The sequence below is a fragment of the Dromaius novaehollandiae genome, chromosome 1, assembly GCF_036370855.1.
Source record: "Dromaius novaehollandiae isolate bDroNov1 chromosome 1, bDroNov1.hap1, whole genome shotgun sequence".
NCBI classification, from domain to species: domain Eukaryota; kingdom Metazoa; phylum Chordata; class Aves; order Casuariiformes; family Dromaiidae; genus Dromaius; species Dromaius novaehollandiae.
In genome coordinates, this window is record NC_088098.1 from 64,846,809 (window position 1) to 64,869,772 (window position 22,964).

A 22,964-nucleotide genomic window follows, 5' to 3' on the forward strand; every position below is an offset into this window, starting at 1 on the left:
CATTTTGCTGCACAACAGATGTCAGAGACGTAATGCACCTAATGCAACATTAGTCCTTACAGTCTGCCACAGCATGAGAGTAACCTATGGTAGGAATCTTACTTCAAGGGTGAAAGGCTGATCTTCTTCCTTATGTTTGGAGGCTTTAATTTGATCCCATTGCTAACAGAGGAAGCGATGACTCTTGAAAACAATGGTGGTAATGTAATTATTTATGTTCATCTGACAGAAGAGTAGATCAAAGCTATCTACAGAGCTGCAGACAAATATCACCATGGATGACCCAAAGGCATCCTTTGTGTGAGGTGACAGCATGGAGTATGACTTCATTTGAAAATCAGCCTTAGATCCATACAGCAAAGTCATCCAGGCTAATGCTGACCCAGAGCTTTTCTTTGCATTTGCTCACAACCGAGCGGTGACAGAGGTTAGAGATGATGACACCAACTTTCCCTGTTTTTGTTTTTCTGGTAAGAGACATTATTCAGCACAACAGTATTGCTTGTGCTCATCATTATGTGTGCAATCTTTAGATGATATCTCGGCAAGTTCAGACGTGATTGAGACCTTTGAGTTGTGTCACTGCGGGGTGTATTACAGGCTGGCATTATGCAGCCTGGGTGTAATGGATCGTTTGGGAACTTCTGTAAACGTGTGAAAAGTCAGTGAAACAGCAATCACTCCATGCACAGCTCAAAGCCAGGCCTGACCAGGCTCCTGCCCTTCTGGGTGCCCCTAGGCACTGCCCATCCTCGCAGCAGTGATAACACCATTAATAATTAACATCTTCTTGATAAGGAAGAGCCAAGGAGATTTAAGAAAAGATAGACAGCAAATCGACAAAAGAAGAAATCGAAGGTCAGCTCCTCCTTTGCCTACATAGAGCTTTCTGCACCCATACCAGTTGCAATTCTGGCCTTTAAAAATATTGTTGTTGTATAGACTTTTAGCAGCCATGTACTTGGGAAGGTTCATATAACTCACTGATAAAAAAAATCATGTGATTATCCTAAAGCCCAAATTTTATATATTCACTAAGTATCAACAGAAATATATGTGGGGCCTCTACATTTCACATATGCTCATTTGCTCTGCCTAGATCTTTGTGCACAGGTTATTCATAGTGCTATAAAATGGATTACATACAAGCCAAATCTTGAAAGGTGTTGAACACAGCATTACAACATTTTATAACATTTGGCTATTTTAAAACCAGCCCCTGAAGCCCGACGATGGAGAGGGGCTCCCCATCAGCTTTTACAAAGAGGAGTCCCGCTCTCATGGCTGGAGAGAAAAGAAGAAAAATATAGCTTGAGTGAACACTTTAGCGCTCAGAGACAAGAATCAAATGCGCAGAAACAAAGGCCTCCCCCAGTAAAAAAATCTTGTGTGTGTGAGCAAATGTCTTATCACAAATCATGTGGGGACTTTCTGGGTTTTCTTTTTTTTTTTTTTTTCTTTTTTTGCTGTTGTGTATAATTACGATGCCAGGATCTGTTGCAGCCTTCAGTGATTTTGGCTGCTTCACCTTGGGTGCCATGACTGCTGTGAGCAGGTAGGTGTTCTGCACACCCTGAAAAAACAATGTCTCAAAGTGAAAATTCAGCGTCTTGACTTTGTTGTGGATCTCCACCACAGAAAATATGGAACACATATGCAATTTAATATAGGAATTCTGTATGTCTTTAATCTTATCTTTACAAGAGGTCATGACAGCAATCTGGGCTAGAACTATATTGGTTTATGTCTTTAGTTGCTTTTCGCACACAGACACATGCACACATTTCTTTCCTGAACAAGCCCTTGAAATGTGCCAAGGGTTCCTGTGCCTCGGAAGCATCAGTAGTGGCGTACGGCCCTCTGTCTGGTGTCTAAGTACTCAGACATATTCAACATAATATTCGAGTGCCTTAGCAGAGGGCCATCTATTGCCATGAGGTATCATCTCACTTCATATCTTGTGGCTGTGATGGTGCTTCATTTATTATAGTTTTCTTCTCTACCTACTTTGTGGGCTTTAATGTTGCTGTTCGTGTAGGCCTGTGTGTTACCCATGCTCTATGTATTTGTTTAGAAGCCACGTTGTCTAAAAGAAATCTGTTTATATTCCCTTCGGCTTGCACTGTGAAGGTGAGACTACTAAGCAAAGACGTTTGTCATCAAAGGACACCTCAGAACCTGCAAAGCATGATGGTTTTCATCCAAGGGCTCTGCTGTCATCTGTTTGGCTTGCAGAGTGGCTTGTGCCTGGCAAAGGCAGGCATTGGAGAGACCATGCTAAGCCTTGCTTGTGCTCTTCAGTTCATCTCTGGGCTTTGTGGGACCCACCAATAAAAGCCAGAAACATGCTATGGTTTTACTCGCTCTGAAGTGCCTTGGGCCCTGCTGCTGGGAGCGCCCGAACCGGAGGTGACACGGCGAGGCACAGAGCGAGCCGAGGGAGGGCGAGGACGGCGGTGGAAAGCCTGCCTGGGTGCAGAGGGCTGCTCACAGCATGGTCTGAAACACGCTGGGTTTGGGCTTTCTGGCTGCTCGCTCCAATAATACCACCAAAGACAGGGCAGATCCTGCCCCTGTGCACGTGCTCACTGAGTCTGTAAGGGTTTGCTCCTGACGCGCGTGCTGGCCTTCAGGATGCTTCCACCACGCGGCTGGGGCATCCCTACGGAAAGGAAATCTCCGCGCGCATGGTGTAAAGGCTGCGTGCCCAGGGCCAGGGCTGGAAACAGCTACACAGCAGGGTGGCCCCTGCCTCTGCCCCCCATCTTTGCCCTGTGGTGGGGCCAGCGCCGCCATGCCGAAGGGGCCAGCCCAGGGAGGGGGGTCATCCCTTTTAGCCTGGCTCTCTGCCTCTGCCCTTCAGTGTGAGCCCACCCGTGTTGCACAGTCCACGGGAGAGCTGCGTGCGACATGCAAATTGTGGAGGGTTTTTTTTTTTTCTTCCTTTATCTGAAGTTACTCTGCAGTATTAATCCCAATGATAAGCAGGAGAATGATCTCCTTTCTCCTTTCTCCTTTTCAGTGCTGGATCCAGCCAGAAGCATGTCTTACTTTCACAGTAGAAATTACAGAAGTGAATGAAGAAAGAAACTACAAATGGAGAAGCTCAGAGAGAAGGAGAAAAGGAGTCAGACAGACAGAAAGGAAGAAAGTTAAAATGGAGAAGTTGGGCAGGAAGCATGCAGTGGAGAGCAGTGAGTTAAAAGCATCTGCCCGGATTCCCCAGATGCTGTTTTGGGGAAGGGGCCGTTGCTGCTGAGCTGCCGAGTGGAGGAGCGGGGCTGGGCACGTGTCTCCTCCCGCCCCAGCTGCACTAGCCGAGCGGCCGCAGGGGCGGGGGAGTGACGGCACTCGTCCGCCTCTCGCACATCGCAGCCAGCGCCGCGCATGCCCTTCCCCGAGACCCCCTGGGGACTGCTCAGCTGCTCGGGGACATCTTCCTGCCAGATCTGCGGAACGTCGGCATCGCTATTTGGAGAAAGCAGTGGCGCAGGGAAGGGAGCTGGCAGGGTGACAGCTCGCTGCTCAGCCTGCCGGCCTGAGTGCGAGGCAGAAATTTGGGTTTCCCTCGCTTCCTTGCATCCAGGTGTTGCCGCAGTGCCCGCGGCCATGAGCAGAAGCAGAGCCCGGCCCTGGCCCCCATGGCAGGGCCGCGCTCCTGCCCTTGTCGCCCACCTGCCACTGCCGGGTCGCAGCATCGCCTCATACATGGCCCGTGCTTAATTACACCGTGGAGCTCGTTACCACAGGAAATCGCCGGGGCCAAGGATTAAGTAAGAGCATAGCGGAGGGCCGGCCATTCGGACAGACAACAGGAATATCCAGCGTCGTCATAATTCGTGCCGATAACGATGTTGGAAAGGATGCGAAACTCTTCGCCTCGGGGTCGAAGCCAAGCCAGAGAGCCCAGGCCCGGCTTTGGGAGGAGGGGAGCAGAGGGGCAGATGACCTCACTGTCTGGCTATGGGCGGACCCGCGCCTCCCTCCCTGCGCAGCCCCGGCCCCTCGCCGGTAGGGCTCGGGGCTTCCCGGGCATCTCCCACCCCACCACCCCATGGTCACTCCCGCACCAGGACCCCCCGGCCCCGGCGTCACCCCGTTGCATTGCGTGAGCTGGGGAGGGCAGCCATGGTTTAACCCGCCGGGGCGGCGTGAGGCCTGTCTAATGATAAACCGGGAGGCAGGAACTCTGCGTGCCAGCCCCAGCCTCGCTGCTGGATTACGTGAGGTCGGGCAAAGCCGGCACTGCACCCTGCCGCCGCTGCCGCCACCAGGCCCACTGGGTCACTGTGGCGCCCCTTCCAACCTTGTGCCTTGCAGAGGGCCCCCCACTATTTGATTTTCTGGGTATCCAAGACCCGCCAAGTGGCGTGGCTCTCCCCTTTGCTGTGAGTTCAGGGAGGAGGTGAAAGGTGCCGGAAGGAGGGGGGGCTGCAGCATCAGCGAGAGCCCCGTGCCGTCCCATGGGGACTGCCCGCCCCAGCGAGCGCTGCTGGCTGTGGCTCCACCGAGGCTCTGGAGCAGCCCACCCACCAGCAGCATCGTCCACATGGGACAATAACGCCCCAGGGACCCTACTAGCACATCACAGAGGTGAGGAAGGGCAAAAATGCACAGCCTGCAACTGCAGAATCGCTGCAGGTGGATGCTGGACCTTTGCGCCCTGCACCAGTGGAAGGCAAGAGCGTGCTGAAGGTGGGTGAGGACCACGCAGGCAGGGCAGCGAGAGCAGCAGCAGGCAGAGGCAGGAGGACATCCGACCCCCAAAGGCAGCAGCTCCTGCCCGCCCTGCGGAGCCCCGGTTTGGCTCCTGCCTCGTCTCAGCAGGGCGTCCCAGAGTCCGGGATGGATTTTACTCGGTGATGTCAGGCCAGATGAATCCTGGTTTAATTGACCGTGGGTGAAATCGTGCTTCGATGGTTAATGTTATACTCGGGGCTGGGAAAACTACTGCGAGATCATAGCAATTAGAGCTGGAAATGATTCAAGTCATCTAATTTATTTCCTCTCTCCCACCTTCATTGTCTCTCCCAAGGGACGGAGGCAGTAACGTTCCCAACAATACGTTCTCCTGTGCTTTGTCCTGTCCTGTCTCAGTGACTCAAGGAGCGGAGCATCCACGTGTCTCTGGGGAGACGATTCCATAGCTTAAAAGACGTCAACATTAGGAAATGTTTCAGAAGTTTAGCCTACATTTCCTTTTGTGGAGTGCCACAAATTCTCAGGTCATGAGCTTTATGCCTCAAGGAAACTGGCTGCTTCCCACGAGGGCAGCAGCTGGGAATAAGGTGGTGGTTTTCGTCGGGGTTTGCAGAGGCAGGTAAAGAACAGAGGGGTGGGTCAATGAAGGTTTTCACACCTGTGAGGCAGGTCAGATCAGGTAACTTGTCTGGAATGAGCCCTTCCTTGGCAGGAGCTGGAGATATTTCTTCCATTTCCAGATTTTTATTCCACAGATCCCACCTTGACTCATAAAAATCTCACACCTGGAAACTTGTTCAGTTTTGTATGATAAACTCGCCCCATTTGGTTTGTTCCTTGCTACTAATCCCCACCACAGGAGTGTCGGGCACTGTGGTAATTAAAGGACAAGTATGCATCCCAATGAAAGAAGTGTAAAGAGCTGTATCAGGTACTGCTTGAAAGATGTCCCAGAATGGGCAATGGCTTGACCTCAACTCTGCCCTGCATGAAGAGATGATGCAGGACTCTGACTAGGGGGAAGCTTGTCATACAGACACAACAGGGACAGAAAAAAAACTTCCTGAGAGATAAGTCTATAAGCACCACAGAAATGCTAGACTGGGCCTAATCCTACAAAAAAAGAGAAGTTGGGACCACATCGCTTTCGATCTAGTGACACAGTCTCCCATTTCTGAATATATTCTGCAGAATCATGCCATTTACAGAGAGGGGCTTATGTTCCCTGTGCTGTATAGGTTAAACTACTTTTTGCAAATGATCTGATGTAACAGCTTCCCTGGTTGTGCTGTCACACTGTCTCCTATCATTATTAGTCACTCTGGTGGTGGAGTAAAGTCCAAACTCCACACAGTTCCAGTTGTGGACAATGCTCATTATTAAATCAGTCAGGCTTAGTCATATTGGGACATCTTTTAAGGAGCATCTGGACAGCTTCTTCAGCAGCTCAGACTGGACAGGAACCCCTCCTGCTGGCAGCTGCCGCCCCCAGCAGCTTGTGAGGATCATCCCTAGTGATGGTACAAATGCCCCTTTCCTCTTCAGTCCTGCTCTGAAACAGAGGAATAGCTTCGATGGACAAAAAGGCTGTGACACTCATGGGTGAGTGTTTTGGTGGAGGATAAAGCAAACTTGTGGGAGAAACTGGAAGGAACAGAGCCAACCTACTTTTCTTCTGTAAAGAAAAACATCAAAGACACTTCAGAAGAAAGGACAACGTGAGGAAAAGCAGCAGTCCTCACCCATGCACATGAACACCCATGACCAACTCATCCATGGCTTTTGCCAGTGTTGGCAGGCCTGCCTAGTCTTCTCCTATCTGAGACACACACACACACACACACACACACACACACACACACACACTTTGCTCCCTTGTGAACGTGACCCCCCCCCTATACGCCTTGCTGCTGCCGGCTGACACCCTCCTTCCTCCCCTCCAGCCCTTCACATGGGCAGCCAGGGGCCTGCTCCTGCCCCACTTGCTGAGTGCACGCCCTCAGCTCTCCCTCCTGCCCCTCCTGGCATCCAGCACCGCCACAGGAACGACCCACACCCTGCTCTTCTTGCCTTGCCAAAGAGGCAGGAGTGCAGACTAAGGAAGGATTAAAGCTGCAGTAAGCCCCATCTTTCTCAGCGACTACACTGAAGCCAGTGTGGTCTTTTGACTAGTCCGTGGTCTTTCTGAACAATCCACATACTTCGTAGCTGGAGGTTTTAAGGAGCACATGTATCCAGTCCTTCCAGGCTGTCTCTGCTGCAAATCCTACAGCAGCTCTGCCCTCTGCCTTCTCTTTCCCCCAGCTTTAACCCCAATACGAGGCGGTATCTCGGGGTCTGAACCAGTGCCAGCCCCAGGAGGACTCCCTTGGCATTGAATCAGACACAAAGAGGAGGACCTCAGGCCTACTAGCCTGTTGTGGCCAGATGTCCCTTGTTGCACCACAAGTGGAAAAGCAAGTCACTTAGCAGGCCAAGCAATTTATTACCAAGCCTCAGTTCTGTGAAGCTGCTCCTCTCACCTCCAGGTGCCTGAAAGAGGACCTAGTGTCTGCTAGTTCCCCCAAAGAGGACCCTGCACCTGCTCTCTGAAGCCTGAATATGCAAGTCAAAAGTCTGACAGACAAGCAGGGAACAACGTCCCATCTCATAAAACAGCTTTACCTTGGAGCAAGGAAAGCTGGCATCTAACATTAACAACTGCAGCCAGTTGCAATTTCGAGACTGCATTTCCCCTCTAATTACTTGGTATTTGCTATACCAACTATTATCTTTCAAGTTATATACTGCTGAGGACAATGGTTCCTTATTTCCTACCACAAATACTGGGTTACTATTAACCTCCAGCTGCCCCTCCTCTATCCCCCATTCACATTAAAAGAAAGTATCATTAATGACTACAGCAATGGGAAACACTGGAACAGTCATAAATTAAGACACTCAGAGCCTTCAATTATTTGTACCGTGTATCCTCCATTCAAACATTTACCTGCTTCTTGAAAAAAATGCTCACACGAGTATTTCCACGAACGGACACTCAAAGCTATTTGAAACCAGACACTAGTGTATGGGTGCGTGCCTCGAGCTCCACTGGCTAAGTCAGAAGTTGGTGTAAATTTGAGTAATTCCAGTGGGCCAAACGCCTCCCTTTTGGTATTGACCTGCACATGGATGTGCAGCGGTCGGGGCAGCAAGGAGCCAGGTCTGGCTGCTCCTTGCCCTTTGCACCAGGCTCCACGGCTCCTGCTGCACCGAGACTTTGGATTCCTGACACCATGGGGCCCGGAGATGGGGACCCAACACAACAAGTGCAAATCCTGGGTTAGCTCACGGCTGCAGGGCTGTTACCAAGCTCAGAGGCCGGGCCTACAAATCCTGCCTTTACGTGCTGACATGCACGGTGGTCCCGAGGGCTAGGCACCGTTCTCAGTTACACCAACACACATTTGCAGTGATCCTGCTAATGCCCATGCAGCTACTCCCTACTTCTGCCAGGAAAAGTGAGAACAGGATCTGGCCATGGATCTGCAAAGTTTTACGGGAGGAGATGGGGAGGGGGAGAGGCTGGGAACCCCAGCGTGACCCTGATATTGTAGGCAATGGCTGGACTTGCCTGTTGAGAGCCAGCCCCATCACGCGCTCCATGAGAGCAGTGCCGGGGCCTTTCTAACGGTGTCCCCAAACCGGGCTTGGCCTCGTTCTCGCCATCTCCAGGTCAAAACCCCTCCTCGGGGGAGAGCCAGAGCCCGGAGCGTCCACGCCGGAGGGGCTTGCGCTTCCCACGCGCCGGCGCCCTGCCCGGCACAGACGGGGCGTCCGAAGCGCCCGCTGCAACAAACGCGCTTCGCGGCGGGTGCCCCCGCTCCCGCTTGCTCTGCGCAGGCTGCAAGGAGGTGCTGGCCGTGGGCCCCGCGGTCCGGCCGGCCCGGGAGGGAGCGCCGGGGCACCGGGCCCCAAGCGAGGGGCACGGCGGAGGGCAGCGGGGCTCCCCGCGAGCCGGCTAAATCCCGCGGCGGGCTGCCCGGCCCGGACGGCAGGAGCCCGCGCTGCCCCGGCCCCCGGGCCGCCCCGCCGGGGCCGCGGTCACACAAGGCCGCGGCCTCCCCTCCCCTCCGCGAAGCCCCCCGACGGCAGCGCGCCGCCCCCGGCCCCGCTCCGCCCGCCGCCGCCGCGCCGGGGCCCCGGGACGTGGCGGGCGAGGCGGCCGGGCCCCAGCGGCACCGGCGAGGGGGGCGGTGGTGCCCGCGGCGGGGCGGGCGCAGGGCGCGGGGGGCGGGCGCGGGGCGGGGGGAGGCGGGGCGGAGGCGGCCGGAGCCCCCGGGATCCGCCGGCACCTCCCGGGCCCGGCACTCGCCGCCGCCAACTTCGGCCGGGAGCCGCTGCGGGGCCGCCGGTGCCGGAGCGCAGCGCGGCCGCGGCGACGGGGAGGGCAGCGCCGGGAGCCCCCTGCGCCGCCACCCATCCGCCGCCCCGCTCCCCTCTCGCCGCCGGCGGGGTCCCGGCGCGGCGGCGGGGCCGCGGCCCCCGGGGCAGGTGCGTCCCCTCGCGGTCTCCGGCCGCCGCGGCGCCGCGGCGAGGGGCGCGGGGCCCCGTGCCCGCCGCGGGCACCGGCTCACCTGCCGCCGCCGCCCGGGGACAGGGCGCCCGGGAGATGCAGGTAGGAGGCGGCCCCGGCCCGCGGCGGCGGCGGGAGGGAGGGAGGGAGGGAGGGAGGGAGAGAAGGCGGCGTCTCGCCGGCGCGGCTCGGCCGTCCCGGGGGCTGGACGCCGGCCCCGGCGGCCCGGTGAGGGGCGGGAAGCGGCGCCGCCCCGGGAGGGGGGGGCGGTCGCCCCTTCGTGCCCGCCGCGGGGACGCGGGCGCCCCCCGCCCGCGACGGGCGGCCGGCCGGGCAGCGCCGGGATGCGGCGGGCATCCGGGGGGGGCCGTCGGGGGCGTCCGGGCCGTTGGCGGCGTGGGGCAGGACCCCGGCTGCGCCCCGCAGCGCCAAATGGCGGCGCCCGCCCGCGGCCGGGCCCCGCCGTCGGGGCAGGGGGGCGCCCGGGGCCGGTGGGCCGGGGCGGGCGACGGGCCCTGCGCCGGCAGGAGGGACGCCCCTTCGGTCGGAGGGGCGACGCGCTGGGAAAAGGGCGTTATTCTGAGGTGACGGGCACGGCTTTGGCCGAACTGACGTCTCTCCGGCACGAGGCACCTCGCTCTGGCCCCACGGACGCCCCTCGGCATGTGTCCATGTACCCCGGTGCGCAGCGCTGGCCGTGTCCCTCTCGGGCGCGCGTGCGGACCCATCCGCTGTCCCCAGAGCCCCCTGCCCGCACCATGGTCTTTGGCCACGCATGGGAGAGCCCAGTCTCATGGCATCCGTGCGTGACGTCCCGGTGACATCCGTGACAACTGCGCTGTTTTGTGCAACTCCTTTTCTTTCTGGGAAGTATGGGTGCAATGTTTCCCTGGGCGGTATGGGCAAAAGCACTTCCCCAAACAGACTTTGATGTGCTGTGATGCGCTTTGTTGCCTCATGGTTTTTGTAATTTTTCTGAGCCACTCATGAGCATCACTATCCGTCTGTCTGTCTAACTTTTACCAGGCTCTTAATGCTTTCTTACATGCGCTTCCCAGCATGTATCCATTGAATACACGCTTTACCCTTGCTCTACAGTCTGCACCCAGGTGAAAAATTGTTCATTGGTTCTTTGCGACAGAGCAGTGACGTTCCTCACACGTGTACCAGCGTTCATGTTCTCACTCGGTTTTCTTCCCCCAAAAGACCATTTTTGGCTTTTCTAGGCAAAAGCTGTGGTCCGTGCACATCGCACTTCTTGCTCGCACCTGCAGGTCTCTGTGCTCCTGCTCCCTGGTACAATCTGCTCTGCTGCGCGTCACCAGCACGCAGAGACTTCCTTCTCCACTGATGCCTGCTCTTCCCTGTACATGTCGAGTGCTCTTTCCTACTCTCCTTCATATGTGCTTCTGTGTCTGCACAGACACACGTTAATGGTTACGCAAAACGCATCTTTCCTGTACACTTGTCCTTGTGCCCGCATTGAGCACCCTTTGCTCTGTCCTCTGCGTGCCCACGTGCCTGCCGCTGACACCTTCCCTACCTGCCTCTACGGGTGGCGGTTGTGCGAGGGGGGCACCACACTCACACTTACACCTGCCAGTCATTGCCCTTCGTTCCCGTGTTTACTCGTGCGCATTGACACACAATCTGCTTGTGGTGATGGTGGTGGCTTTATCCTGCAGGCACGTGTCTGTCTGCTGTCACGTGCACAGATACTGTTATAAAAGAGGAATGAAATTTGATGCATGCTCATCTCCCACAATGAGAAAGAAGTGGACTTTCTCAAAGTTTATGTGAGAGAGAGAGAGACTCCTTTCCTATTCGTGAGTGCATGGATTTATTCAAGGTGAAGGTTGGGCACGGAAGGAATTCAGGTGGAATTTCTTTACCCCAAGCTTCCAGTGTATGGAATAAGTTACCATGGGTGGCAGCAAAGCCAGCGTAAGTAGTCATTTTTTTCCTTCTTCTTTAAAGAAATTAGCCAACTATATGAAGGGAAAAGCATGAGGTTCAACTGCCAATTCAGGGTAGGAGGCAGAGTTGGACAGGCAAGCTGGCCTCTTTCCAGCTGTGGATTTCCTGTGCTCCCAGGCTCCATCTCTCACTTGCATTTCTATGCCCAGCAGTGTCAGGGAGAGATTCCTCTCTTTTGGAAATAAGCCCCTCCCTACCTTATTTACTGACTTTAATATGAATACACCTTCCCTCTTGGTAGCTTTAAGCAGTCCCTGTATCCTTTCCACTGTCTCTATTGTATAAAACTGAAATGTCCTTGCATGTGCTACTAGAGTCAGTTTAGACACCATTGAAGCTGAAAACATTGAAGCCAGCTACAAGCGGAGAGAAGTCTTCTCTCTCAGCGTCTTCCCTGCCAGCCTCCAAGAATTCAGTCCAACACCAGAACACTTGAAAGAGCTGGGTCTAAAAAGTTGAGTTTTCCTATTCTTTTCAGATACTAAGGTGTGTCCCAATTGTATTTTCAAGACCTTTTCCACAATCAAAGACCAGAAAAATAGCTTTTCAAAGGAAAACTCACATTCCCATATAATTACAAGTCTCCAGGAGCTTGGACTCTTAGCAAGGGGTCAAATATTGTGAAATTTTTAAAAACAAATAAATCAGCAAATCTCAGTGCAGTCACCTTTGGTGCTATTTGTTCTTTTCTCTGGACCAGTAGGCCTGTGGGTTTCTAGCCTGCTTCAGATGTTGAGTCTTTTGTACTAAAGTTGTTGGGTTGGGGTTTCAAGGAGCACAGGGAAAACAGTCTTTTTTGAAAACTGCATGATTGCTCATTTAAATGAATATAAATTGTTTCTATTCATAAGATTGTTTTTCCAATGGCTGATCAAAAGTTCAAGTAAAAAACATTTCATCGTTTCAAAATTAATTGGACACACGCACAATAAGTGTTTCAGAGAGACTTTTAAACACAGTACTTTTAAATCAGGATGCGGATAGCCGCAGCATGTTGTCATTTAAGGCAGTGCAGTCCATGATTCGCTTCCATTTTTTACACAGAAAGGGATGTAAGCTTGTTGGGAAAAGGAGTACGGACTTCATTGAAAGTGAAGGCAGTGCAGAGAAGAGTCACAGGAATTGCTCCTGGAGTGGAAAAATCCCTTCTAATGGGAGATTTAGGGAACACGGATCTATGTTGTATTTCACAAAGAAAATTAAGAGGTAGCTTGATGTGATATCCAAGTGCTTTCAGCAGTAGAAAGTATCTGGTAGTTAATTCAAGTAGAGAAATGCATAACAAAACTCTGCGGCTGGGCATTTAAGCTACATACATTCACATTAGAAATAGGCAACATTTTTAACAGCAGGGTGATTAACCGTTGGAACAAACTACCAAAGGAAACGTTGGCTTCTCCAGCTCTTAAAATCTTCAGATGAAGACTGAATGTCTTTTTGGAAAATATGCTTTACTCAAGCATGAGTTACTGGGCTCACTGCAGAGATAACTGGATGAAATTGTATGTAGAGAATTACAGAAGAGACCAGACCACGTGATCCGCTGTCCCCTTCCAAGCTTTGACTTATGAATTTATAAAGCTTATGCAAATCTTTCTCTGCTATAAGTGAGGTAGAGCAACAGGGTCGCTGAAAGCAGATTGTCGCTTTTCAGCACAGCTGTTCCACAAAGTAGGGATGCTCTCATGTACCTTATAATTACACAGGCTTTCTTTGCGAAAGCACTCTGCAAGCTGAAACTGATGTACATTGCAGGCTATTCATATGTAGGGATCCTTCACTTGTCCTTGGAAGCTGTGAAACATGCAATGAAGTTTGATGGCTTGCAGCGAGACTGCAGACAGCTTGAGGAAGAGCGCGCTGTATCCCATTGAGTCCTCAGGGCCTGGAAGACTCCCGTTAGAATTTGGCTGAGATTGCAAGACTTTAACTTCTTGTTCTTTCAGTGTCATGAGCGATTGCTAAACCTCTGCTTTTACTCCGCTTTTCCTCAGAAAGGTAGCTCAGCAGGGCCCTGAATGGCCATACCAACACCGTCCCCTCCTTGGTTCTCTGTGGGTGTCCTTTGGCAACTTTCCTTTGCACACAGTCCCAGTTTTCCCTAAGTACCTTGCTCAGGACTGAGGCTCTCCTCAGACTGCAGTTTCGTGTGCACTTCTCCAAATGGCTTTCCCACCTTCCAGGGACACTGTAGCACAGAGGTACTTGGACAAATGACGGGAAAAAACTGTCCACGCAGTCAGGCTCTCCCACACCTGCTCACCTCAGAAGATCCTATTCTGAAATGCCCTAGTCTGTGGTTACAGCCCCCAGTAGTTTTGTTGGGGAGGCCCCCCCTGGCAAGGCAGATGGTGAGAGCTGTGTGAACCCCGTCTCTTCCCCTTGGTATATATGTTTACCTGTCTAAATTTAACTCCCCGGCCAGCTTCATCCATCCTAACCTGACCTGTTCTCTTGTGGCTAAGCTGTGGGTCTGGCTCGTGCTGCAGCGTTTCCTGGCTGCTTTGGGCTTGTGGTTTGCTGCTCATTCCCTCTCTCCAGCAAACGCTGGTTCTTTCGAGGCCCTGGGCAAGCCAATTTTCCCTGCTCTTAGGTTTTACTTCTAAATCTGGCTATGCAAAAAGAGACTTAACAGCCCTCAGGACTGGAGGGTCCCTTGTTCTCTCATCGCGTATTGCTCTTTCCTGCTCTGATTACTTACTGTGCAGTGGGCTTCGGGAAATCTCCGGATGGCCGATTATAGTCCACAGCAGTTTGTTCTCGTTGTGATTGTTCCCAGCTGGAGACCGGGCACCCTGAAGAGCTCAGGGGCACTCTCCAAAGGGACGGTGCTTCTTTCGGCCGCCGTCAGGACCCCAGAGGTAGGGTTGGTAGGTGCTCCTCAACATACACGTCTTCCTTATTTCACTTTGTTCAAAACTGGGTTTCTGTGAGTTTCCTGCAGTTCGTTTGTTTGAGAACTTACTGATGTGCATCTCAGCTTCAAAGGAATTAAAGAGAGGGAGAAGCAGAGAAGAGGAAGAGTTCATATTTCTGTTGGGCAGAACAGAATGAATTTCCTTTAACATAGAGTTGGAATTTAGTGCAGTAAATATGGCCCAACCTGGCAGCCTTATTCATCTAAATAAAAACGGCAGGATCAAATTATTAGTGTCCTGCATAACCCCGCAAGAGACCCCTAATTGATCTCTGCTTTTCCGGCCGTGCCTGGTTGTCATGTAGTTAATGCTGTGGTCTACCACATGAAAGAAATGTTTTGAATCCTGGCCTCATCTATCACTCTTTGAGCTAACCCGGTGGCCTTGTATTTAATACTCTTGTATTCAGAGGAAAGGTAATCAAGGCCAAGGTTTTCAGCAATGACTAGTGATTTGGGGTATCCAACTTGAAACACTGTCAAAGGTCTCGATTTTTTTCTGAGGTTCAGCTATTTCTGACGCTTGGGAAGTCTTTGGTAGTCTGGAATTGATTACCCCAAAAGACTAGTCAGTTTTGAAAATCTTCATCTAAGGATCTGGCGTAGAATTAGAAAAAACAATATTAGAGAGAATAATGCACTACGTAAGTCTCTGACAGGAATACTCCAACAGAGTAAATCTTCCTAGAGCGATAATCAAGTTCATGGCCAGACATTATTGCAGGCAGAGATTTGAAAAAGGTTTAGTTTAATTTTTGCTGTTGTCTAACTCATAAAGAAAGTCTTGAAGGGCATGATAGTTTTTCCTTTAGGGAAAGAAAAGGAGAGCGGCTTCTTATATATGTATGTGTATGTATCTCTGAAGTTTTAAGTCTTGGCTTATTTGAAGTGCTTGGGGAAAATACAAGTTTATTGTAAACTCTCACATTTTAACTGGAGATCAAGGAGACTGAAGTGGTTGTGTGGATGTATTGTTTTTTTCAGAATGATTTTAGTCATTAAGGGTTAACAAAAAATCATATCAATACTAGTATTTCAGGGGTCTCCCTAAACTTGTCTTCCCTTTCCGGTTGTTCTGCATTCAGTTTCTTGGCTGTTCTCGTGTCATAGTTTCACTGACTCCAGAAACATGGTGGCAGCTCTGTTGTGTACAAGTCTGAGTTCCAAAGCAAATCACATGAGAGTCTCCCATGCTGAGCTATTAAAACCTTTCTGACCTTTGTTATACACCAAAGAATGGTGAGAGAAACACATAAGCCCACGTATGCCTACATTGACAGAACGTTTTTCAGAAAATACCATTTTGTGACTGTTAGGTTCATTAGTCTCTGAGGTATGTCCCTAACTAACTACTCCAAAGTTGTCTTTCATAGAAATTTGATATGTACAAAAGAAAATGAAGTTTCTTTTTTCCTCTTCTTCTTACAGATAGAACAACTCTAGGGGTTTCCTTATTATATTCTGCAGCCCAGATTTGTTATAATCACTGTAGTTATTGGACGTGGCAGAATTTCAGGGCTTCATTTAGTAAATATTTTGCCATTATCATTTCTGTGTCACGGCTGGGGATGTTTGAAATTTCCTGTGGCTGTCATCGCTTTCGATCCTTCCCAGCTTGGGATAACTGGAATTTTATGGTCTTGTATAAAGAAGATGCAGCTATTCATGGGGTAGCCATTACTCTACATGTTGTAGTGGAGGCTTCCATTTTTGAGCCTAAATGCCAGTTCTTGCTCAAGTGCATAATGTGTGCAAAACAGATTTCTCACTGACGTCTGCAGTCTTGTGTGTGATTGCAGCTGTTATTCCACCTGCGGAGATTTCACAGTCTGCCGTACAGGTAGAGTGGAGTTAGTGCTCCCATGAATTATGAGCAATTACCTGTCAAATTTTTTCCCCCAATTTTTATAACTATTCCCTATTTCCACCTATTCTTAACAAGCTGTTTGGGAGTTTTGCCAAAGTGCAAAATGAACTTCTATTCATTTTTTATTAATAGCAAGAAAGTTTTCAGCAGGGTAAGTTTGGTAAGTAGAGCACTGTTTATGTTCAGCTTTTACTGTAGCTGCACACTTTGTCAGCATCTCTGCTATTTTCCAAGGACTCTGCAGTCTCCTGAAAGACTAGAGAGCTGGTTGTCTTCTCCAAAGTATTCTAAGATAATATAGGAGTAGTTCTGTATTTCTGCATAACTGGAGTTGCACTCCAGTAGCATAAAAACTCATTGCACATAACAATCCAAGTTTTTCTCCAAAAGGCATGTAAAGCATCTGTATTTTCTAAGAAAATGGTACCATTTAGGTCAGAACTTACATACTAGGCATGATCTACTCCAATCAATCTCTGTCAATTTGACTGTTTTCCTAAGATCTTCTCTATACCAGAGCTGTGCCAGCACAGTTCTCCCACGTAGCACTTTTCTGCCCTTGTCGTTATGACACCTTGACAGAGAACATGAATGAAATCGGCAAAAGCTCCTTCTGCTGGCACAGAAAAAGACACTGGGAAGATCCCAGTCAGCCAAACAGTGTTAACTGGGGTCTTGGGAAGCATGTGAATTTTTTATTCTGTGAACTAACATAGTTACATGATCTAAACTTTATAGTCTAGACCAGGACGTGTCTAGACCTCGTGTAGATGCAGGTAACACTTCTAAGTCAAGCATAAAAACAAGCTAAAAGCAATAGAAAAAGTGGCTATATTTAGATAGAGTTGAATTAGTTTGTACTAGTTAAGCCTAACTTTGGCTCGCTTATCTGTGGGCAAGGCTGAGTTGGGAATTTTAAATACCTAATGATAAGGCTCTGTCAGTTCCTTGCCACTTTTGGTAGACCTGCGTGAGATCTGAGTTGGCGAACCTCGTGCTTCATGCAAACAAGGAGAATCCCAAGCTGTGCAACTTGAAGGTGACCAGCTGCCGCTTATGGTCACAACATGCCTCTGAGCCACGGTGAACAGCTTTGGCTGTCACCTGTGTGAATTCCTGCATTTCCATGGTGTGACAGGGAAGATTATCCTCTTATTTCCCAGCTTGTCCAGTACCTTGTTATTGCTCTTGGTAAAAGAGGCTGCAGTCTGCAGAGAGCCCAAAAGCTCTGTCCAAAGCCAGGAAAGGCTCATCTAGCGGACCTACGTGCAAGAACCACGTGTGTGCGCCTGCCTCTAGGGTATGCTGGAGGGATGGGGGAGGAGGATATGGCCCCGTGGAAATTGTGGCTCATTTGCATCGCTGGGACAGGCGTGAGAGTGCCGTATAAGGGACATAGCTTTCTAAACTCAGCCCAGGATTGAAAGAGCTCAAAAGTGACACCCGTTCCCACTTATGAACTGTTATCCAGAAGGTCCGTCAACATTGAAGGCACTGTTCTGGTGTAAAAAGCCATGAAGTAGCTTCAACAAAGTCCTCTTCTGGTTTGGGTCTCAGGCAGATGTTGCTCTGCACCGAAATCTCGACCTAACTAAATTTAATGTTTCCCTTCAGCCCCTCTGCCCAAATGGGCAGGAGCCTTTGTCTCTTAATGCCAACAGTGTTAAATTCCTCACTTGATCCTGTCACTCTTTTCTTCGTAGTGCTGTCTCTCAATATATCTCAGCATTGTTCTGAGTGGATCTTCCACACTATCTCGCTGACTTGTAATTTGAGGTCCTGCGTCTTCAGCCCTACGACTAGTCCTTGTAAATTGACTTGCTGTGCAGTTTTTATGCAGTGCAGACCTGCGTGATCAGAGTGATTGTCCTGCTTGTCAGAAGCGGCAGACACTAGTGGTGCAGTTGCCTTTGCAGCCTAACTTTGTAACCCTGTGTCTGTGATACACAGCTTTCTCTCTTTGTCCTCCTTTCTGCAGTAAAATCTGTGTATTTCTGCACAGGACAGAAATTGCTGCTAGTCGTATATCTGCCCAAAGGCATCTTTAGAAATTTTGTGGATTCCTGGAGTTTGAGTTAGGCTTTTGTTTGTGTCATTCTGCAAAGAAGTAATATTAAATATGTAAACAAGTGATTAGAGGTAATTTTGTGTTTCCTGAGTCCAATTTGCCTTTTCCTTTTCAAGGTTTTGCGAAGCAGACCTTTGGAAAGTGGTCCATGGTCTAGTATGCTGAATAATAGATGCTGCCTTGGAGAGAGTATCTGGGAGTATCCTCAAACTCTACACTTCATTTGTGTGCAGAACTAGATTTCTCTTTGTCCAGTACTCATCTGAAATGGTGGACCCTTTCCTCTAAATTAAAATCTGTAATTGCTCTGTAATATTTCACAGAGTATAATGTTTCTGAATAGGTCTGGCTGAATGCATCCCAATCCCTGGACTTTATAAAGACCTTCTGGTTCCTAGTGTGTCCCCAGTGTGGACATGCCCACTGGGGACATTGATATACTTGGAGCAAATGCCAAGTCCTCAAACAGTGAAACAAACAAGCATGGAGCTGATAAAATAAAAAGGCTTTCATTAGAAAACATGGTTTGGTCTAAATTGAAATTTTCTGAAGAAAAACATATTTTTCCATAGTGGCATTTCAAAACTTAATTATTTCTGTTTCCAATTGATATTTAGACTTAAATGTCATTTTAAGTTGAAACCTTAACCTGAAACAAGAGTTTAAACTTCAGATCAACATACTGAAATATCTTGTTTTGGATCAACGTTTCATTTTGAGTGTTTTGTTTCTATCAACAATATCTTGTTTTTTTCCCCACATTTTCAAATCAAAAGTGTTTGGAATTGTTCATGGCATGAAATAGTATAATATTTTGACCTTTCATCCTTATTTGGGATGAAGGCAAATGCTGAAATCTCAGACCTTCCCGGGGAACAGAGATTCCATTCTCTGACCAGATCCACAGAAGTATATTTCCACTGGTTTTGCTGGCTGGCTACTCCAATACTTTGTGTGTGATGACTTGTAATTCACTGCAGATTGAATCTGTGGCGTGTCCACATGGCTGGTCTGGAGAGGCTGAGGGCAGTTAATCTTTCTTACTCTGTGTTGTGCTTTCAGATTAATATCCAGATTTCTTTCCCAAGATAAATTTTCCTTCCTAACCAGTGTTTGGTAATGCACTGCACAGCTTCCTGATACATATTCCATACACAAATTAGGACTCTGATGTTCTCTCAGTGTAGCCACGAGCTCTCATATGAAATCAAGATGTTTTAAAATTTGAGACAGCTTCTCGGTTGGCTATTGTTTACAATCTTGCATGCTATATATCATTCTGCTAAGAAGTTACTTTTTCCCCTTCCCACCATTGTCAGGAACTTTTTCTTGCCAGGCTCTGTACACTGTGTCTCTGAAACAGTTTTATGGTGTTCCCCAGAAGCGTGCTTTTCTAAAGCTGCCTCAAAGCATAATCCAGAGAAAGTCTCTGAACCAAGAAATGTCTTTTTCTGTTTGGCTTTGAGGTGTTATCTTCACTCTTCCAAAATGCAGTTGGCTCCATCTACATCCCTAAGCTGTTTTGTTTGGAGCAAAGAGAGCCCAGAAAAATCAAGAGAGGCCACACACATAAACAACTGTGTGTGAAATCAATTAATCTCAAAGAGTAAGAGACATATTCTTGAAGGAGAAAAGACTAGTTCTCACAGAAACTTCCCTTGTGTATCGCATTGGCGGGACTGTTACAAACATTACATCACTGGAACCATGATGAGTTAGGTGAGTATTTTAAACTTTTTCTGCTAACACTGGCTAATACTTAAAGTAAGAAAGGTGTTTGGTAGTGTTTAGAGTCTTCCATGGATATTCTAACAAATGGATTTAATAGTAGAAATGCTCATAGATAAAATATTAACATGCTAAAGCAAATGCTGTTGATGGAACTTAATTTTCAACATCATAACTTCAAATATTTGCATCATAACTTTGATTCCAGGAATTGCACTGATCCATCCAGGGATAAGAAGCCATCTGTCGTTCTTATGTATTCAGGTATCAGACATTTTCAGCAGTATGTTCACAAACAATCTACAGGACAGGGGTTACTTGCAGGAGTTCTTACAAACAATTTTTGATCTTCAATTAGAGAAAGTCCTATAGTGCTTTTAAAAAATCTGTTAAGGCAAAGAGACAAGTTTCCTCAAGTCGTATATTATAAACTGTTACTTGTCTTTGTAGCTGCATGACTGTGAAACCGGACTTTAGTATTTAAGGATTTCTAAACCCGGTTAACTCTTGGACTGTTGTCACGTATAGCAGGAGTGCTCAACTTTCTCCACAGGAAGGCAGCTTCTCGTTTCTCGGCATGTTGTGGTCCTTTGCTTTAGGATATCGAGCAGTCAGTGATTAAGAACGTATCCAGTTCCTCTGTGCACCTCTTTAAATAATAGTCTCCTCCCTTGGCAGGCTGGCCATGGCAGAGCTAGCACATTCTGGGAGAAAAAACTGAGTTCAGCCTTTCTTGGCTGAAGGAAGGCCATGGAAAGGAGGCCTCAGGAGGGCATTGTACAGAGGAAAGGAAAGGAAAGATTGGGAAGGTTAGAAGACAGTTACTCCACTCAAAATAACCCCTTGGATTGTCACTGGAGAGGATGAAGCAGTGCAACTCTGAGAAACCTTTTAGTCTTTGTGCTTGTAGCGTTACTTCAACATTCAAGTCATTTCACTGCCATGAACCTACCCTGGCCCTATCCTACCTCCCATTTGGGGATGAAAAAAATAACAGGAGAAATTACTTTGCATTCTACACTGAGATCTCCCTGAAGAATCACATTCTGCTTCGTCCGGGCCTGAACTGAAAGTTTCTCTTACGGATTGAAAGGCTCCCAAAGGCTTACAGAAAAAACATCCATGTCAGGGAAAGCTAGAGGATGAGGGTCTTGACTGGATACTCCTGGTCATGCAAGCCTCAGGTCAGGTTTTGTCACAGTTTCTTGTTTCATTTCTAGTATAAAAGAGATTATTTTCCACATTTGAAAAGAAGGGAAGTCCTTTACATCTAAGATTTTGGTGTCTAGTTTTTTTATTTGAGGCTAAGAGATTCTCAAGCATGGAAGCCAAGAAGATATCATTTGTTACTGTACTGCGGGTGGGAGCCCTTCCTGAGAAGGCAAAGAGCCATCCCCATAGCCTTTTGGGCGGAAGGGAATCACCAGGTACAACCTGGCATTGCCAGATCCCAGCAGGTTGGCAGAAGCTTCTGAGAAGCCACTGCCTTTTATCGGTCTGATCACCTTTGTTTGTTTTATTTCCTATCTGACTTGTTTGAGGCTGACAAGGAGGGAAGGAGATCACCTCTCAGGGCCCTCGGGGCAAAGCTTGGGCTTTCTAGAGCTCGGCGCTGTTTCCCTCCCTGCCGCAGCCCCTGTGCTGACCCCAGGAGGCATCTCTCCAGGGAGGTGTCTGCTGAAACACACAAGGTCATTTGCAAGTTAGCTGCCCTAAATACCCTTGAAATACATTTCCCTCAGGCACCTTTATAAATTCCCAATGCAACCAGTGTGCCTTTTTTGGTTGCTAAATATCTCTGTTAAACTGGCTTATGGTCCCTTGGTGTGTCTTAGCTTCACATCTATGAAAGGGCAATTATAGCATGTGCATGCTTCCCTGATGCTCGTGTGGTCCTTACACTATTTTCTCTTGAGCCAAGCCTGAGCAGGCAGTGTAAATGGTGTTCTCATCTTCTACATTCCCTTCTTGTTCTTGGATGGAAATAAAGAGAACACTTGACAGCATAAATAAATTAAACTGCTAATTTCCAGGACCTAATTACAGTCTTGGATTTGCTGCCCGACCTGAAAATAAAACTCCTCTTGTGAAGCTTTCTTGTTTGTTTTTTTGTTTTGTTTTAAACAAAGCGAGTAAACAGCAGCCACGCTACTGAGCATGAGACGATAATTTGCCCAGTTCAGTTTCTTGGATCCCTCCCTGGGCTCTGCTCAGCTGGTTGTGCCCCATGCTGCGCTTTGGGAGGGGCGTACCAAGCTAAATATATCTGCACTGTCTGTGAAATGCAGTATGGGGTACTGCGTCATTTCGTGGAGTTTACTTGGAAACTAAGGTGGGAAGCCAGCTTTTATTTTCAGCCTTGGGTCAGATGCGTTGGTCAGTCACCTCACTCTGAATTTTAGCGTCGATCAGGAGTTTGTCCTTGAAAAAGAGACATAAAGCCTGCTTTCAAAAAAAAAAAAAGAAAAAAGCAGGCTAATTAAAGCAACAAAATAACTTTGGAGCAACCATATTTTTCTTATTCAACAACCAGATTTAAAGTCCAAGAGCTTCTTTGGGTAGGTCACCTTAAAAAAACAACAAAAAAATCATAGCTCAAATATCATTGCTTATTGGGTAGAGGAGTTGGTGTGATGCTGAGTGCTCTAAATATATCAGAAAGAGCTCCAGCTCTGGCAGCACACTGGCTACTGGAGTCCTTGGGTTTTTGGTAATGTGGGGACAGAAATGTATACCTCCAAGAAATGCATAATGAACAGATGCAAACGGGTAGCTAAAGAGGCTTTAAATCTGCACTTTCTAGGCCTGATTTTTTGCTTCATCTTCCACTGTTGTTTCTGCTAGCGCAGCATGAGTGATTTCAAACGAATGGTATTTCCTCACCTTAGTCCAGAGGTGCTGATGCAGCATGATGCACACCTGAGCTAGCTCTGGTCCCTGCTTCATGCAAGTAACAGCAGCAGGGCAAATGTAGCTGCACTGGCAACACAATGTCACCTCTGAATACTACTGCAATGTAAGGAGCACATTGCAGACCAAAACCATATAAGCTTTATATGCATAGAGCACCTGTCATACTGGAGTCCCAATTTACAGCTAGGGATCCTAGAGCTGTATGACATACATTTCATACTGATGACAATAAAATCCT

General features: G+C 48.8%; 1 protein-coding gene across 1 annotated transcript in view; it reads left to right on the plus strand.

Annotated features, from left to right (window-relative positions):
* The first annotated feature begins 8,985 nt into the window (after positions 1-8,985).
* The window catches only part of WNT5B (Wnt family member 5B), a 72,551-nt gene continuing 58,572 nt past the window's right edge, over positions 8,986-22,964 (plus strand). The window contains exon 1 of the mRNA XM_064515053.1: positions 8,986-9,358. Coding sequence (XP_064371123.1) covers positions 9,353-9,358 — 6 coding nt within the window. The 5' untranslated portion in view covers positions 8,986-9,352. The remainder of the gene's footprint in view (positions 9,359-22,964) is intronic.